Raw genomic sequence first — 19,723 nt, 5'->3', positions numbered from 1 at the left:
CTGAGTCTTAAAGTCAGGGAGCATTTTATATTCACCTCTGCACCCTTAGAAAATGGCATGCTGCAGGGCATATGGTGGGTGCATGTGAGAGTGAGAGATACGAACATGCAAAGAAATCAGCAACAAAACCCACAGGACAAGTCCTGCAAACAGCCCATTCCCGGGGCATCAGTGGTAGATACTTTCAGAACTGCTCTTTTCAGCTCTTCCCACCACAGACCCATTTAATGGACTGTAGTCATAATTTTTTCATTGTGCCATGAAAAATAAATATGCAGCTTCATGGCCCGATGATACCCAGGAAACCAGCAAAAGCTGATTCCTCATTATCTACCGCGTGTCCTTGTGAGTACGAAGAAGATGAAGACCACTCTGCAGACATCAGCCGTAGCTCTTGCTGAAAGCAAGGTTTTTCAGATTCTGTTCCTGACGGCACGGGGGGAACGTTTGCTTCCTCTCAGACACTGCATTTATCAGGTCCTCCGTGGTCATCATCATTCAGTTAGTTTGGTCACGTTGTAAATTTTCCTTGAAGCTGTAAAATATGAATTATCTACAAATCTCTGTTGTACAAGTTAGAAAACAACCTATATCTCCACACTGATATTGTTTCATCTTAAACCCCACCCCCTACATCATAGGATTACCTGAGATCTAAAATGTGAGAGGGTACCAAGACTAGCTCAGCCATAGAGACCCCCACCCAGGCGGCACTGAGCGAATTGAGAACCAGACACCCAGATAGAACAGCAAAGTGGGACTATCCGAAGGGCCAGTGGCCTTCCAAGCTGAGAGCCTCAGGGGGCTGACAGCATTCCAGGCTGAAGGCCCTGAGCAGACTCCGACCCACACATCTATTCTCTCTGAACAGGTGACGATTATTAACAAACAGATGTTTGGTATTTTCTCATAACACAAAAATATACCAAGTAGGCATCTGGTGCCCCCTTACCACTGATCACAGACAAACTAAAAAGTATTCCTCACAAGAGAACTACGGGGGCAGGATCAGATGTCCCACATTTAAAGAACTTTTAACCGGTGTATGATATTTATATATTGTCCTGCCACTTTAGAATGCCCCAAGTAGTTTTCTACTTGCTGGACACATCTAGGTTTTCCTTGCCGCTACTCTTAGCAAACACTCAGCATTTCTCAGCAGTCATACACTCAGCATTTCTCAACAGGTGGGTAAATTGAATTTGAAGACTGAATTAGAGCTACAAGCACTTGGCTTTTGTTTTTTTTTTAACAGTGTCTTGTTGTATCATCCAGGCTGGAGTGCAGTGGTACAATCTCGGCTCACTCAGCCTCCCTGGTTCAAGTGACTCTCCTGCCTCAGCCTCCCAAGTAGCTTGGGGTTTCACCGTGTTGGCTAGGCTGGTCTCGAACTCCTGGCCTCAAGCAATCCATCTGCCTTGACCTCCCAAAGTGCTGCGATTACAAGCATGAGCCACCGTGCCCAGCCCCACTTGGCTTTGATTTGTGTCCTGGTTCACTCACAGTGTCACCTTTAGCTCTGTTTGTGTATTCAGAGATGGCATCCAGGCAACATTGTGGTGAATTGTTCCACTTGGCCTGTGTATATTCAGGGTTCATCTTCTCCACACCTGCCGACAGCCCCAGGATCTCAGGTAGTGCCTTTCGCTGTTGGATCTGATGGATAGTGGCATTTTTTCCGGCAGGGATGTGTCCACACAGCAGAAACAGGGCTTCATTCTCTTTCAATTGCTTCATCTGCTCAGATTCCTGGATATTATAATAAATAGGAAAAAGTAATAGGCACTTAAGCAGGTTTCTAATTCATGGAAGAAATAGCAAGTAAAAAAGAATGAACCAAAATGAGGTATATACCACCCTAGGATTCCTGGTTAGATTCCAAACACTGGCTGCATTTTTCATTTAGATGATTTTGTGGTTGATTTAATCATTTTAGAGGGTACTGGGCCATTTTAAAGCATTTTTCAGGTCTAGAGGTAGATTGATTTTGGTTTGTTATTTTTTTTCCTTGCTCAGAGCTTTTACTTGGATAATACATTTTTACAGCTGTGTATTAGACCTTGCTATAATGTGAAAAAATATTAGTTTCTTGTATTTTCTCCTGTTTTACATTAGTGTTTACTGAGAAACCCCTCCCCTCACAGCCAGATTGCCCCACTTCCCCTGCCTGCCTGGTCATCTTGGGGGCCGGGATCAGCATCACCTGCCTCTGCTGGGAACATGTTAGAAATGCAGACTGTCAGGCCCACCCCACCCTTTTGATTAAAATTGCATTGGCACAAGAACCAGCCCCACTCCTGCCCCTGCAGTGAAGCCATCGCACTCCAATAAGCAACTTCTGATGACTGATAATCTGAGATTTCCAAGAAACTTCTTTTGACAACTTGAAGCTGAGCTCACGGATTGTCCCAGCCCCTCTTACGAGGAAACATGAGACTCTGGATAGCTCCTGGCCACATACAACCCTACAGAATTTTTATTTTTACTTTTCTACAAATCGTGAGTTTACATTATGGTTAAGTCTGTGTGATTCCACATTTCTGCATTCCTTTTCACCTTTCCAGTCACCTCTGTCTTCTGTCACACTTTTCACCCCACAATACACCCTTTCCTGAATAGCAGTCTCTGTCCTCATACCCGCTCAGCACAGCAATGTATTTGAATTCCTTTCACTACTGATGGGATCAAAATTAGTCTCACTGCCCCAAACAGTACACTAGGTCTGTCTGGCCTGTTTCCTAGGTGCCCCATGCCCAGCATAGCTGCAGGTCTCTCTCCCAGCCTCTGCTTTGGGTGCCACTTCCTCCTGTCAACAGCTGTAATCCATCCTATACAGGTACCCTCTTGGCTCAAAGTTGACAGTTTCTTGTTCCAGCCACCTTCCGATACTCACCCAGTGTCCATACCATGCATGAAGTGTGTGACAATAGGACCAGTGCCTTTAACCACAACCACACTTCTCCCCGCTGTCTCCCTTCTAGCTGGACCAAGGGAATACAGAGCCAGGCTATTCAAGTGATAGGGAGGCCATCAGCAGAATGGGCAAGAGGCAGGCAGACCTGGGTTTCAGCCCCATTATGCCACTTAGGGGCTCAAGTTATTTCAGACAGTTTAATCAATCTTACTAAGACTTGATTTTTCTCTCTTGAAAAATGCAACTGATAGGGCCTAACCATTCGAGTTGTATGACTTAAACGAGATAAGAGGCGGAAAACACCTAGCTTATTGTGTACCTGAGCAATATGGCAATAGTGTTCCCATAAGCCTTTCAAGCCCGAGTTAAATGCTCAACTCTCTGGGGGATTTCTGGTTTTTGCAGGACACCACAGGTCATACAAATAATACAAAGCTAATTCTAATATAGGTCCTGCCCACAGCGCTTATCACCTAGCAGAAGAAACAAAGTAGTGTATCAATGGCTACTCTGTAAGACAGAAGGAGTTCACAGATTTTATGGCTGTTTAGAAAAGGTGTATGGCAGCCATTAAGTGTGGGGAAATCCATGAGGGGACAGGTGGAGGATTTTAATGCGATTATGCATTTGAAACAGACTTTGTAAAATGGTTAGGATTTCAGCAGGTCAAAATGCCTGTGAAAGGCACGATGGTATATGCCAAGGCACGATGCCGTGATTCGATGTGAATGAAGCATTCGGCACCTGTGAGTGTACAGGGGCAGGAACTACTAGGTGAATAACACACGTTAACGCTTAGTCTTCACAGCTACCCCGCAAACTCAAGCCAGTCATGGAGCTAAGGACCATTTTGTAGAGGAGGTTTCGCAGTGCGGAGTGCCAGGCAGAGAGCTATACTTCAGAAGCTGAATCTGAGAAGTGAGTGCACAGGGAAGATTCTGGAGGCCTGAAGCCAACAGATCTCGTGTACTATGAGCAAGATGTGATGGGACAAGTGATTCCACTTTGTAGAATCAAACTAATGTTAATTAAACAAAGTTGTAACACCCTGGTTCGTGAATTTGCAGAGATACAGGTGGGAGTAGAAATTGGTATTGTATTTCTGGAGGGTAGTTTGGCATGACTTAACAGCCTCCTTTGAAAATGTTCATACCTGTTCCTCAGCAATTCCACATCTAAGAATTTATTTTAAGGAACTAATTAAGGTTGTTTGCAAAGGTATAGCTTCAAGGATATTTAACATGGTATTGTTTACAATAGCGAAATATGGAGCCTTAACATCCACAAATAGGGGATTTGTTGAATAAATAATCATAATACTGTAATATGTGGCCACTAAAGCCAATACTTTTATTAAATAATAAATGAAAATAGATTATAATAAACTGTTCATACTCTCATTTTGTTTAAATATATGCGATTATATCTTTAGGAATACAGGTAACTCACACTCAGGTTCAGAAAGAAAAAGTATTAACGTATAACAAGGATTCTGTCAGATTGCTGGGGTTGTGGCTAGCATTTATTTATTTTTCAAATTCGCTTGCACTGGTTATAACTAGCAGAAGGGCTTGTTTTGTTTTTCAGATGTTAATGCAGCCTTGCACTCAGGTAATGGCTGCAGAAATTAAAATAAGGATATTGAGTCAAGAAACGGAACAAGTAATATCTTTAGGGTATGGAGTTGGGGAAAGCTGGGAGGTGGGTGTTTGAGCCTGTGAACTTGGGGGAAGAATTTATTAGATTAAAATGGAGGAGTCAGAAGCAGCAGCTATTCTGAGTGGGGTACTGGGTATTGATCATGTTGAGTTTTATATCTGAAGAGAGATGCAAATCTAATGTTTGGCCAAAGAGACCACTCCTGGCCCAGCTGGGAAAACAAAAAGGGGATATTGTAACACAATTAAAATAAGACTAAGTGTCTCTTTGGTGTTATGAATGTAAACTTACTGATATTAGTGATATTCTCCGTAGGATTTGGTAAAACCCATTGGAGACTTGTGAAAGACTTGGAGACTGTAATTTTGATGACTTTGAAAAGAAAAATAACCAGAGCTAGGTTTTCTTTGGTTGCCTTTTCCTGATTATATCCTCACCTGAGTTTCGAGTGCCTAGTCTTAGGGTTGTAGGCAGCCCTCAGTGACCCCTGCCTTTGAGGGGCCCATCCTGGCTGTAATAATGGCCTACAAACACTCAGGTTTGCACAGATGGCTCAGTTTCCCATAGAGCTAATAACATGAGTGTCCACACATTCTCACAAACACAGCATTTGTCTATGTCTAGATATGTGCCGATTTACACATGAGGACACCCAGAGATACTCAGAAACACGTATAAGCCACACACACACATACACACACACACACACACACACACACACACACACTTATGCACACACCAGGATGTACCTTTATGCAGAAGATGGCCCACCTATAAAGTGTAAGCTAGGATTTACCATAAGGTAGAAAGAAAATGACTACAAAGGTAGTAAAATTAGCTAAAGCCACCTTTAAAACATTTACATTTTTATATTTTGTACACTTACCTCTTTAAAGATAAAATTCCTCGTGGAAATGCCATTATTGACTTTACAGATATGGAGGTGTTCAAATGAGGTAAATGTAACATTCCCAACACATACTCAGTGCTCAGTAAAGTTTGCTTCCTCTCTGTTTAAAGCAGTGACTTTTGAAATTTATTAAATTAATTGACAAATGATTGAAGGCATCTCTTGTGGCCTTTGTTGACTCCAGATTCCTAAATAAGGAGGATGTCATTTCTTGGGAAGTTCCCTCCAGGAAATTTGCGGTTGGGCAAGGTCATTGGCACAGAGGCCAGTTTCTGCATACAGATTTATATGCACACATGTGAAAGCCAGTTTTTACAACATAGTATATAGCCCCTACGTTTTTACCTGCATTTTGTTGATTCTTTGATGGTATTGGCAGTGCACTTCGTTTCTCTCTATCTTGGCTTTAATAGAGCAGTGATACTTGACACAAATGTTTCTCAAGGGGCAATTGTAAGTATTAATTAGTTTGTATAATGCCTTTTGAACTGCTCAGATGAAAGGCCTTACATAAATAGCAAATGTTATTTGTGTTGTTGTTGATCTCATTATGTGTTTTTTGGCCAGTAGTTATTACTGTCTTTTAAGACACTGTAATCTTCACTTCAGAATTTTAAAACATTTCCGTCTGAGACAAAATATAGCCAGATAGTTAATATTTGGAAGTTTCTCTACCAAAGAATATGTCATCTTAAATGACAGAACTCTGAAAAATGCATACTCGTTTATGTCACTTCTGACACTTCTGTCTTGAATTAATATCCCTGTGAAATTATTTCAGAAAGTCAAGTTACTCAGATCCTACAAGTAAAGCTATTTTAAAACTTGCCTTTTCATGGGCTACTTAGGAGACTGTTGACTTTTCAATGCCAGTAAACAGATTCTGTTATTTTTAACTCTTTTTTTAGAACAGTGGATCCCAACCAGGGGCAGTTTTGCCCCAGGGGACATTGGTCAGTGACATTTTTGGTGGTATCTTGGGAGTGTGCTCCTGGCATCTATGCGGTAGGATCCGGGGATGCTAGTAAATCCCCCGTAATGCCCAGAGCAGCCCCAAAAAAGAAGTATCCAGCTCAGAAGGTCATCAGTGCTGAGGCTGGGAAACTCTTAGACTACACTCCATGTAGAGTGTCCTTAATTCTTCTTCAAAAACCAAGAGTTTTCTCCTGCTTTTGCTTTATCTTGTGGTTTTTTTTTTTTTAATCCTGTCTCCTGGATCTCTCTGTAGGTTGGCATTGTGGGAAGAACTGGAGCTGGAAAAAGTTCCCTCATCTCGGCCCTTTTTAGATTGTCAGAACCCGAAGGTAAAATTTGGATTGATAAGATCTTGACAACTGAAATTGGACTTCACGATTTAAGGAAGAAAATGTCAATCATACCTCAGGTATGCAAGTCATAGCGTCCTTACCTGCTCCTTTTAGAAGAGCAACTATGTTTAATTGCTTTTACTTTTATTGCTTTTTTAAAAATTGGATTAAACGATTGTTGTTGTTGTTTTCACCTAATAGAGCATGTTTTGAAGGGCAGATATTTTCATCAGATATCCGGCTTTGTTTGTTTCTCTGTGTGTGTGTGTGTGTGTGTGTGTGTGTGTGTGTGTTTGATATTTAATAATAACTTACCCAGATAGATTTCTGTACTCAGATGCCACAGCTTTATCCACTGATGACCACATAATTCTAAGAACAAAATGATGCATGGTTTGTTTAGCACTGGAAAGGTTTCTAAGGGGAGACGTGGATTTTAAGTGTTTTAATGTTGGAATTGTGCTGTAGGAACTAAAGCTACCTTCTCAAAGGTGATCACCTTCATGAAGAGCTTTCTGTGGAAATGTGGGCTGTGAGAATTACGAAGCTATAGTTGCTTTGCTGTGACTTTTAGAATCTAGCTCTTGGTGAATGATTTTAACCAGGGAGTTATTTCAGAACAGCAGGGAGGAACATGAGTAAAGGAATTCCGTCTCTCTGCCCTTCAGCTTTGTCTTTCTTAGGATCGCCGTCGTGAGGGTGTGTGGCATACTTCACACAGATCCAGTATGTGTTTGCTATGTTGGTAGAGGATTAAATTGGCCATGCCTTCCTGGGCTCTCATTCTATTATCTTTTCTTCTCCTTAACAGAATTATGACTCTCAAGGAGTGTTCTAGAGTTTGGATTATTTGCACAATGAGAGCTCCTATCATTGCTTTGTCTCATATTTATTTGTTTGTTTTTTTTTAAATTGTTTTTTTTTTGAGACGGAGTTTCGCTCTTGTTATCCAGGCTGGAGTGCAATGGCGCGATCTCGGCTCACCGCAACCTCCGCCTCCTGGGTTCAGGCAATTCTCCTGCCTCAGCCTCCTGAGTAGCTGGGATTACAGGCACATGCCACCGTGCCCAGCTGAATTTTTGTATTTTTAGTAGAGTTGGGGTTTCACCATGTTGACCAGGATGGTCTCGATCTCTTGACCTCGTGATCCACCCGCCTCGGCCTCCCAAAGTGCTGGGATTACAGGCGTGAGCCACCGCGCCCGGCCTTGGCTCATATTTAACATAAATTCAGGAAGTATCCATCGAGTAATTACTGTTCTCCAGGTGTATAGGCATAAGCAGGATAGACCTTGTCCCACCGGCTTGGGGTCTGCAGCTGTGGGGCCTCATGGCTTCCATCAGGCTTAGAGTTCCGTCCCGTCCTTCACTTTAACACTCCTGCACATTCAACTCCAGACATGGCTGGGTTTTTGTTTGTTTTTAATGTGGGATTTTTAAAACACTCTACAGTCATTGAGGGGAGCTGAGGAACACAACCCCCGACCCCCACACACACTCACACTCACACATTCTTGAGAAGAGAAACACGGAGAGGAGACAAGAGCAAACCCCAGGCAGAAATGTGCTTTCTGGGCATGTGGATATAAACAACTGTCAAAGGCCCATTTATTAAGAAGCATAGAGAACATGACACCAGAAGGGAAGGAGAATGTGATTTTTATCTTACACCAAGTACAGTTATGGCTACCCTAGCACTGACCTCTAAAACAACCGGAATCACTCTTCAGCAATTTTGAGGATATGAAGAAATTGGAACCCTTGTGCACTGTTGGTGGGAATGTGAAATGGTGCAGCCACTTTGGAAAACAGTATAGAGTTTTCCAGAGAGCTAACATATGACCCAGCAGTTCCACTTCCTGAAAGAATTGAAAGCAGGATCTCAGGTTTTTGTACATCCATGATCATCACAGTACCCAAAAGGTGGAAATAGCTCCATTGTCCGTCACCAGATGAGTGGATAAACAGAATGTGGTCTGTCCATACAATGGGAAATTATTCAGCTTTAAAATGGAAGGAAATTCCGACATAGTCTATAATGCAGATATACCCTAAAGACATTATGCTAAGTGAAAATAAGCCAATCACGAGGGGCAAACACTGGATGGTTCCCCTAATATGAGGTGCCTAGACTAGTCAATTTCACAGAGACACAGAATAGGATGGTCACTGGGGGCTGAGGGAAGGTGGGGGATAGGAAGTTACAGTATCTCACGTAGGACTTCAGTTTTGTAAGACGAAAAGCATCTTGTGAATGAATGGATGGTGTTGATGGCTACAGCACAGTATGAATGTCCTTCAGTTCACTGAAATGTTTACCTTGAAACAGTGAAAGTGGTAAATTTTATGCTATGCGTATTTTACCACAATTTTTTTTTTAATTTAAAGGATAAAAAGTATCCCTTTCTGAATAAAATGGGAAGAAATGTGTAACATATTAGATTCCCTCTGGCTATCACAAGCATGACTTGGTGCCTACAGTAGAAAATGAGAGTATATGTTCTCAAATTTTGTATTTTGGTTCTGCCCATCTCAAAAATGGGCCAAATGCAGTTTACTTAGCAGAGATAATGGGCATGTCTGTAAAGTACTTTTATATCCTTGGATGAAAGGATCTAGGAACTTGCCCTGCATTTACTTTGAGTGCTTCCTAATAAGAAATAGTTGTGTGCTTGTGTACATAAAAGAACTCTAAATAAAGAAGTAACGTTAGATGATTCTTGGCTCTGCCAGTAATCTTTTGGAAGCACATCTGAGCAAAGACTAAATATACCTTGACATCACCAGGTTTTGGTTCCGTTCCATAAGTTTCCACCCTACTTTTGAGCAAATGTGCTATGTATATAGTCCAGGGAGCATGCTTACAAAACACTACTAAGCTTTGTATCCATGTAGATCCTGATCTCCAAGCATTGTAAACAGAACCTTTCTTTTTTAACTTTGTATGGCCTTGTCTCCAAGGCTCCATGTTGGTTGAAAAAAAGAAACGTAGTCTAGAGCGACTATGCAATGCTTAATGCGACCCAGGAAATCATTCAGCAGACTGCTTGGGACAGAATCTTTCAGAGCATCTTCTAAGCATCAGCACAACCCACATTTTTATTCCAGCACTGCCTGATACCAGTGTGACCTCAATGAAGTCACTTAGCCTCCAAGCTTCAGTTTCCTCATCCTTAAACCAGGCCTAGTAATTATGAACTCACAGATTGGTTGTGAAGATTTTACTGGATGAGAACATGTTTGTGGCCCTCATCCGGGTTCTGAGGAATGCTCAATAAATAGTACCTATTTCTAATTAAGGATTGGGGCGCAGGCCTTGAGGATATTATTGCTACTCACTATTCTAGAAGGACTTGGCTCGTTAACTTCTATTTCTGTGATCCTTGGTGAATTTCTTGAACCAAATTGTTTATGTAAATTTAAATAGTGAAGCAGCAACAAACACAGAAAAATGATGTGCACAATAAAAGCCTAAGAGAGAAATCTAATGTTTTTCCCACAAGGGGCAAAAGGTGAGGCTCTCACTTAGTTTTCTGGGTTCCTCCCGCCCTGGTCTTAGTGGCATACCTGACTGCTCTCAGTTCCCCACTAATGCTTTGCATTTCCGGAGCAGGCAGCTGACACTGGTTCTTAGCCCTGCATGAGAGCAAGGGCTGTCCCTCTTAGATCTAGTGCTTTAGTGATCGTTGCGTCCCAGACAAGTTACAGAAGTAGTGAGAATTCCTAACGTTTGCAGAACCCTTAGCATGGTTCGCTTCTTTCCTTGCCATCTCCCACTTTGTCCTCACAGCAATTCTTCGTCATCCTCATCTGACACATTTTCAAACTGAGGCACAGATTGCTGAACCCACTTAACAAGTAAACAGCAGAGCCGGGATTCAAATGGAATGTAGGGCGAATCCCAACACCAGATCCTGAGTTCCTAAACCCTCCCCTAGGAACTTTAAACCCACGTTGGCCAGCACGATCCCCGATAGGAACTCTGCTTTGCAACATGGTTTCATGTGGGCTTGTGCAGGTGCACACACACACACACACACACACACACACACACACACAAACAAAAGCCTCTCCACATGGTATTACTCCGTGCTTCTGCGCCCTGATATTTTCTATTATATATATTCTGTTCTGGTTCATGTAAAAGACATAATGACGGTCTCGAGCCACAAAACTGATTTCATGATCCATTGGTTGCACCTGCCGTCTGAAGAGCACTGTACCTCACTGCCCTGCCCTGCTTGGCTGGGCTTCTGCTGCCTGGCAGCACCATGCAAGGAGCCCCATGACACAGTGATTGTCACTGTAGCCGGGTGGCGTGTGTCAAGTTGGCCCCATTCTCCAGAAATGAACTGAGGCTCAGGGAAATTAATAACTTACCTGGACACGTACAGCTCATAAGTAGTAGAATGAGAACTAATAACTATCCAACTCACTTTATTTTTCAGTAAATGTTGGTTGGATAGCATGATGTCTCATCAGACATTTTACTCAGTATTTTTCTTTTTCTTTTTTTTTTTTTTTTGGAGGCGGAGTCTCGCTCTGCCGCAGGCTGGAGTGCAGTGGCACGATCCTGGCTCACTGTAATCTCTACCTCCTGGGTTCAAGCTATTGTCCTGCCTCAGCCTCCGGAGTAACTGGGATCACAGGCATACACCATCACACCCAGCTAATTTTTGTATTTTAAGTAGAGATGGGGTTTCACCATGTTGGCCAGGATGGTCTTAATCTCCTGACCTCGTGATCTGCCCACCTTGGCTTCCCAAAGTACTCATTTTTTCTATCTACCCAACTTACAGAAGGTTCCCAGAAACCATAACCAAAGAGTGCAAATATAGAGCAAAGTCAAAAGGTATCTTTTCTTTGAGCTTTGTCTGACATTTGGATGGTTAGGTCATTTTGAAAGACTGAATTGTGGTTTCTTTTTCTTTTTATTTTTTCCAAAACCTTAAGTGACACTAAGCACTAAAAGAAAATAATTTTGGAAACAGAGTATATTCACTTATGTGTCACGGGCTAGTGAGCATCAGAAGACCCTCCAGACCTTGCCTTGTGGGAGCTCAGAGCTCTTCGTCTTCCAAGGCCTCGCTGGCTGCAGAGGGTGGAGAAGGCCAAAGACTTGAGGTTACATGAAGGTTACTGGTCGGCAGTGCAGAAAGCATACACCCCTCTTCCTCAGAAATGAGTGGAAAGCCTAATTGCTTGTGTCACCACACCCTGATGTAGGGAATCTAGGAAGTTTGGAGCAAACACAGCAAAAGCAGAACCAAGTGCTGTTTCTCTGAACAGCCACGTTTGGGCAAGTCTGGCCTGCATGGCTTCCCGGGGTTGTGTGGAGCACGAGTTTCTGTGTTCTCTCTCTGCCTGGCTCATCCCTTTCATTTATGGGTCAGGATCCTCTGTCACTCTTGACCACACCATGAGCAACCCAGCTTAGTGGTTGTGAGTAAGCAGCAAGGACCTGGGAAGGAACTGGGGCACAGAGATGGTGACAGACACAGTCAGGGGCCAGTCCTGGAGTCACTTTAAGAAACAAATACTGGCCAGGTGCCATGGCTCATGCCTGTAATCCCAGCCGTTGGGAGGGCAGATCACAAGGTCAGGAGTTCTAGACCACCCCAGCCAATATCGTGAAATGTCGTCTCTACTGAAAATATGAAAATTTGCCGGGCATGGTGGTGGGTGCCTGTAGTCCCAGCTACTCTGGAGGCTGAGGCAGGAGAATCACTTGAACCCGGGAAGCAGAGGTTGCAGTGAGCTGAGATGGCGCCACTGCACTCCAGCCTGGGTGACAGAGCAAGACTCCATCTCAAAATAAATAAATAAATAAATAAATAAACAAACAAATACTGAAAATACTGAATCCTTAAGAAAGTACCCCTCAATTTGTATTCAAAACTTCAGGAAGAAGCAAACAGTGAAAGTACTTCCTAAATAATTTTCTTAAACAGAATAGTTAGCTGAAATGTATGCTTCCTTTGTGTTTATAACACAAGGTAGTTAAGTGCATTTCCCAAAGAGAATACCACGGTGGAACTGTAACTCAGAGAAGAGTTTGCTTAACTGAAGGATCTGGAAAAATGGATTTCAAAATGTTTTCTGGATGGATTCTTTACTCCTAGAGCCTTCCAGTTCTATTGGCACAAAGAAATATTTTCAACTTAAGAGTCACTCCATGCGAATTCAACATTTATGATAGCACCCTAAGGGTTGGCATACATCAACAGCTATAATCTTTGCTAAGATTAAACAGATTCATTTTTTGTATTGGATGGACTTTTTTCGTTTTTAAATCAGAGCAAAAGCTAGATACTTTTTAAGCAGGGCACTGCTCAGACTTCTGCTATCTTGATATTTCTACTCCTGAATTTCCTTCAGTAGGTTGAAAAGGTTAACCAGAGTGTGTCTCTTTAAGACTTCTTTTTTATTACCTGGTTTTCTTTCCTTTTTTTTTTTTTTTTTTTTTTTTTTTTTTGAGAACAAAACTCAAAGGGAAAAAGGCGTAGGTATGCAGTTACTAGTAAAGAAATACAATTGGATTCTGGCCTAATGCAGTCAGTCCTTTGTTTCTTTACACTGAAGTCTTCATTAAAACCATGGAACTGCTCCCTGGAGCTGGTGACCTTTTTGTATCTAAAGAAGACTTTACACGACTTAAATTCTTTTTCCTTTGTTGGTGAACAATGTTCTTTTCTTCTGTAAATGGATGATGATCAGTTCATTCTGAGGCTACAGGATTTTAAAAAAAATAATAGGAAACCAAGATTTAAAGTGATTTCAGGTGATTCCCTCTTTCTTGGCACAGGGGGACCTTAATCAACGTCTTCAGGATTTGAAATTCACATGTAGCTCTGAGCACACCAAGCAACAGCAGTGTGGCCAGCCACTGTGCAGTGTATATTTTAAGAGAGGAAAGTTTCCTGGTTTGGGACAAGATTAGGATGAAGTATTGTGCTTTGCCCTGCTAGTTTGTAACTCCCCATGCAGTTTTTGTCTTGGTCCCAGGTCGTTTTACATGTCTGAAGGTTAGTGGATAGAGTTTCTTTTTGAAATAATGAGAGGCTTGTCTTCCAGAAGTTTATACGAAAGGTCTAGGAAGACTGCAATTTTCAGTCTTGCAGTACTGCTGAGGGATTATCAATTTACTGCACTAATGCTTTGATTCAGAATGGCCATTTTTAGGTCACATGGTTTTTTCATTGTCATCATTATCATTGTTGCTGTTTTGAGACAGAGTCTTGCTCTGTCGCCCAGGTGAGCGCAGTGGCGTGATCTCGGCTCACTGTAACCTCTGCCTCCTAGGTTCAAACGATTCTCCTGTCTCAGCCTCCTGAGTAACTGGGATTACAGGAACACCCCACCCTGCCTGGCTAATTTTTGTATTTTTAATAGAGATGGGGTTTTGCCATGTTGATCAGGCTGGTCTTGAACTCCTACCTCAGGTGATCCACCTGCCTCAGCCTCCCAAAGTGCTGGGATTATAGGTGTGAGCCACCACGCCCGGCTTGGTCACATGTTTACTATCAACTTGTCTTATGTTAGTAATGAGGACAAAATTTTACTACTCACTACGGCGCAAGGATTTTTAAAAAGTATGAACTTTAAACCCTAATGAGAAACAGGTTTGATTTAGTGCTTCATTTAAAATAATATCTCGAACAGAGCATTGGTTTCGCTAACTATGGAGGTTAAAATAAAACTCGTATTAAATGACATTTTAAAATATGTACCATCAAAAGATATGTACTTAGGCTAATAAATCTTGTATATTTTACATGAAGATTGTATGTCCTACCATAAATCCCTACTCTGAAATATTCTACCTGCAAACGTTTTTATAACACTTACTTATAAGATTAGTTTATTTACTTCATTACATGGAGGAGGGTACTTTAAATGATAATATCTATCAGAAATGATAATTAATTTGACTCTTATCTGCTCTTGCAGTATGTGACTATTATGAGCACTTTTATTATCTTTTGAAGATAATATAATGGTTTCTTGTTGGGCAAGTAGATGAAAGTAGAATGAGTAGAAACCAAAATGAACACCACGTGTAGAACACATTGGCAGATTAAAACACATTGTTAACAAATTACCTGCTGGTTTTAAAGAAAAATATAGCTTCAATCAGTTAATGTTTCATTAAATCATTCTCATTCAGCAAGTTTTGATTGAAATTTTACTCATGAAATATATATTTGGCATGTCATAACAAAGAGAAATATTCTTATTTGCTAAACCTTTTTCTCCTGTGTAATGCTGCCAAAGAAACATAAATAATTACTTAATATTTTTCTTTAAAACGACAGTGTGGATTTAAACAGAAACGCTATGGCAGTGGGAATTGCTTAAACTCAAATTTAGGCTTTTTTAACCAAGAAAAGCCAGAATGGATGGTTGGTGATAATTAGCAGAGCCTCCATAGGTCCTGCAGAGGATCTGAGGTCAGAGCTTAGAGCTCAGCCTAAAGCAGCTACAGACATCGTTGGCTCAAATCGAGAAACTCAAGGTCCTGTGAAGAATCACACTTCAGTCCTTCCCCCTGGTCTTTGGAGGGATTCATCGTTTCAAGGGGTTTCCCTTCTAAAGGAAAGACAGTAAGGAAGGTGACAGGCAAGGGGCCCTGGATTATGGAAGACAGGATGACTAGGCTTGAATTGTACACTCGTATGCCTGTTCTTTTGATCCTCCAAAACTACTATTCCGAAATGTGCTAATACTGTGAGCCCTTTGATCCCTCAACAGAGGCAGAATGATCAGTCTTTAAAATGCAAAAAAAGTTGTTCATAGATTAGCTTAGGTATCATCTCTCTAGAGCATACCATGAAAACCTAGGCAGACACTCAGTCAAACCCTAGACCTGGTAATGGGTGTGATTTTTCTCTGGGAGAGGAACCTGAAGGAAAAAATGTTCAGGTAGCATAGGCTGTCCTAGACAAGGTAATAGACTTGTTAATATAAGCAAAGGACTGCTTCTCACAGCTCTAAATGGGCTCAAAGCCCATTTCTTAACCCATTCCCCTCTTAGCCCCTTTATCTGCTCAAATGCATATCCACAAAGAGTCTCTGGGTTTTGGCCACTGAATGGAATTGTACCCTCAGTTTTGGGCCTTGTGAGGAGGAGAAGGAGCATCAAAGAGAGAAAGAAAGGGTGAGTTGCAGCCACCCCTCTCCTGGTCGCATGGTTTCTGTCAACTTCATTTAAAGGAGAAATTACCTAGCTAGTTGGAATCTTAGAGTTGATAATTACAAAGGTAAGTCAAGTTTTTATTTCAGTCTGAAATAACCAGAATGATGGTTATTCCCCTCACAAGAAAGTCTCACCATTGTGTAGATGGTTGTTCAGGTTTTGGTCTTCAATTGGGTACTTTTAAGAAAGGCCTTACTTAGGACTCTTGAAATTTTTCGGTTCCATTCCGTAATTTGGAAACATCCTGTGACCAGTGACTTTTTGGTGCTTTTGTGGGGATACTGGCCACTTTATCAGCTTTGTACAAACCAAGTGACCATTTTACCATCTTTTCCATTTTTGCATTTTGCTGAGGACTTATGTTTTTGGTGGTACCCTGTCTGCCTTCTACATCCATTTCTTTCTCACCAGCCTAAAACAGAGACAATAGGGAAAGGGATGAGAGCCTCCTTATCATTCTTCTTCATGGCTGGAGAAAAAAGAAGTCTGCCTCCTTCATCTCTCTTCCCTGGCTTTTGAGAAGGAACAGTCCAGCCCCAAGACCGGGGAGATTTGAGGCCAGTGGTTCCTGTGAAAGAGTCTCACCTTCTTGTGTTCCCACATCCGTGCATCCCCTTGTTCTGCCCTCATCCTTGAAAGCAGTTGATTGCGCTCCTATATCCTTATGGCCTGGCTTATTAGAGCCTTTCAGAAGAAAACTTTTTTTTTTTTAAAGATGGAGTCTTGCTCTGTTGCCCAGGCTGGAGTGCAATGGCACTATCTTGGCTCACTGCAACCTCCAGCTTCCAGGTTCCAGAGATTCTCCTGCCTCAGCCTCCCAAATAGCTGGGATTACAGGAGCCTGCCACCACACCCAGCTACCAGAAGAAAACTTTCACACAGCCTACGTAAGCTTATGTGCAAGATTCTCTCTTGAAACTCAGGAAGAGGCTGATATTCCAAGAGTTATTTAATTGTGGGCTCCTCCTGAAGCGGATGAATAGGAACAGCCATTTAAATTGATGTAATTTTATTATGACCTTCTTCATAATGGGTTTCAGGCTCCCCTGTTCTTGTAGTTAATAATGAGCTTCTGTGAGCCGGGTAAACTTGATGCACAGATGAGGTAATGTGGGGATTCACTGATGCAAAATCAGATGCAGTCCCTTCATAAGTAGAGGCGCCTCTGGCCCCAATAGTTTAGATCTCCTTTGGACAAAAAAAAAGGGATGTCCCATTCTGACATTGGCGAGATTCTTTTTTTCTTTTTAAGACAGAGTTTCGTTCTTGTTGCCCAGTCTGGAGTACAATGGTGCAATCTCGGCTCACTGCAACCTCCGCCTCCCAAGTTCAAGCAATTCACCTGCCTCAGCCTCACAAGTAGCTGAGATTATAGGAATGCATGACCACGCCCGGCTAATTTTTGTACTTTTAGTAGAGACAGAGTTTCTCCATGTTGGTCAGGCTAGTCTTGAACTCCTGACCTCAGGTGATCACCTGCCTCGGCCTCCCAAAATGCTGGAATTATAGGCATGAGACACTGCACGTGGCGAGAGATTTTAATCCTGGAAAACTGTTTTGCCGATGGGGAAAATAATCCTAATTTATTCTTTAGTGCAAATTGGAAAATACTTGATAATTTTGCTTAGAAGCACAAACTTTAATCATGCTGTTAGTGTTTTCCAGTATTACATGATTGATAGTTAATTTCTATGGCTCTCTTGATATAGACTTCCTCAAATAATTATACCCTTGTATTTCATGTTAAGCTAATATTACCAGGAAAGCAGTTTTAAACATCAGGCCTGTCTTTTTCATTTTCTTCTCAAGATAGCACATTGCAACAGTTCTGTTAGTGTTCAGTGGTCTGGAAGGTATTTTGGAGCATGCTTTGTACAGTAGAAAATTAATAGATTTGTTGTTTTGTAAACAGACATTTGTAATGCTATAATTAATGATTATCATGAATTTTATTTTTTTCTATCTTTATTCTGTTGTTGATGTTAGCATTGGAATAAAATGAAAAGAGGCTGTGGTAATGACCTTGACTGTTTTGGGCACTTAGGAACCTGTTTTGTTCACTGGAACAATGAGGAAAAACCTGGATCCCTTTAATGAGCACACGGATGAGGAACTATGGAATGCCTTACAAGAGGTAATTGATAAAATGTAATTATCTTTAATCTGTTAGCCTCAATATATGTACCTTTACAGCACTGAAGGAAATCAAGGGGAGCTTAGTGGTTTAGCTAACTTTATTCACCACCCAGGAGATCATTGAGGACGTGGATATGTTAAAATGTGTATACTGATAATGATGAAAACCAAAAATAAAATATGCCTTGTTCTCATTTTAATTTTCTTCCTATAGTCTAAAACAGTTTTGTGGTATTTTATTTGTCTTTAGCAATGCATTAAACTAGAAGTTGTACTTAGGAGTTGAGATTCTATTAGTGTCTCAGTCAGTTACTCAGCACCATTTATGTCACCGCTTTGTTCTTTTTTTTTTTTTTTCCCATTTATTTATTTTATTGCATTTTAGGTTTTGGGGTACATGTGAAGAACATGCAAAATTGTTGCATAGGAACACACGTGGCAGTGTGATTTGCTGCCTTCCTCCCCATCACCTACATCTGGCATTTCTCCCCTTGCTATCTCTCCCCAGCTTCCCACCCCCCACCCTCCCTCCCCTATTTCCCCCCAACTGACCCCAGTGTGTAGTGCTCCCCTCCCTGTGTCCATGTGTTCTCATTGTTCAACACCCGCCTATGAGTGAGAACATGATTACCGCTTTGTTCTTAGGGAACTTCTAGTAAGGGAAGACCATAGTAGTTTTTCATTAACTAAAAGATAAATGAGATCATACTTATGAAATGCTTTGAAGTATTATAAGAAAGTGTTTATAAAGGTAAATTAAACAGTTGGAATGGGATAATAATTATATTGACTAACATGTAGTTTTAATGCAGGTAACAGAACCCTGTAGCATTTGCTATGTTTTTATACTAGTATGTTGATTTCTAAAGGATTTTCTATTATTTATGTGGTTCCCATTGGGCCACTTCTTGAAATTTTCTCACCTTTGCATGAAAAGGACTTTGACTGTTAAGGTGCTGTTGGTATGTATATTTTAACACTGATTTTATGTGTTTAGCCTAGTTCTACAAATTAGTGCCAGTCTACTTAATGGCAGAAACCATATCATAAAACTGGTACTCCCTCATAGGACCTAATTCAGTCTTTTGCCTTTAAAAAGTAAGCATTTAAGGCTGGACATGGTGGCTCATGCCTATAATCCCAGCACTTTGGGAGTCCAAGGTGGGTGGATCACCTGAAGTCGGGAGTTTGAGACCAGGCTGACCAATATGGTGGAACCACATTTCTACTAAAAATACAGAAATTAGCCAGGCATAATGGCATGCACCTGTAGTCCCAGCTACTCAGGAGGCTGAGACAGGAGAATTGCTTGAACCTGGGAGGGGGAGGTTGCAGTGAGCTGAGATCACATGACTGTACTCCAGCCTGGGCAACAGAGCAAGACTCTGTCTCAAAAATAAATAAATAAATGCAAATTAAAACTTTAAAAAGTAAGCATTTAGGCCGGGCGCGGTGGCTCACGCCTGTAATCCCAGTACTTTGGGAGGCCGAGGCAGGTGGATCACGAGGTCAAGAGATCGAGACCATCCTGGTCAACATGGTGAAACCCCGTCTCTACTAAAACTACAAAAAATTAGCTGGGCATGGTGGCACGTGCCTGTA

The 19,723-nt window shown here is 41.6% G+C and overlaps 1 protein-coding gene across 5 annotated transcripts in view; it reads left to right on the top strand.

Moving 5' to 3' along the window:
* The window catches only part of ABCC4 (ATP binding cassette subfamily C member 4), a 280,796-nt gene that overhangs the window by 227,869 nt on the left and 33,204 nt on the right, over window positions 1–19,723 (top strand). For all 5 annotated transcript variants that reach the window (XM_032277487.1, XM_032277483.1, XM_032277486.1 and 2 more), the window contains 2 exons: window positions 6,712–6,867; window positions 18,030–18,119. In XM_032277487.1, the coding sequence (XP_032133378.1) occupies window positions 6,712–6,867; window positions 18,030–18,119 (246 nt within the window). The remainder of the gene's footprint in view (window positions 1–6,711; window positions 6,868–18,029; window positions 18,120–19,723) is intronic.

Source organism: Sapajus apella, unplaced genomic scaffold, assembly GCF_009761245.1.
Source record: "Sapajus apella isolate SASKATOON/1434 unplaced genomic scaffold, GSC_monkey_1.0 scaffold9, whole genome shotgun sequence".
NCBI classification, from domain to species: Eukaryota; Metazoa; Chordata; class Mammalia; order Primates; family Cebidae; genus Sapajus; species Sapajus apella.
The sequence above is the reverse complement of the archived record's forward strand: the minus strand, read 5'-3'. Positions and strand labels throughout refer to the sequence as shown.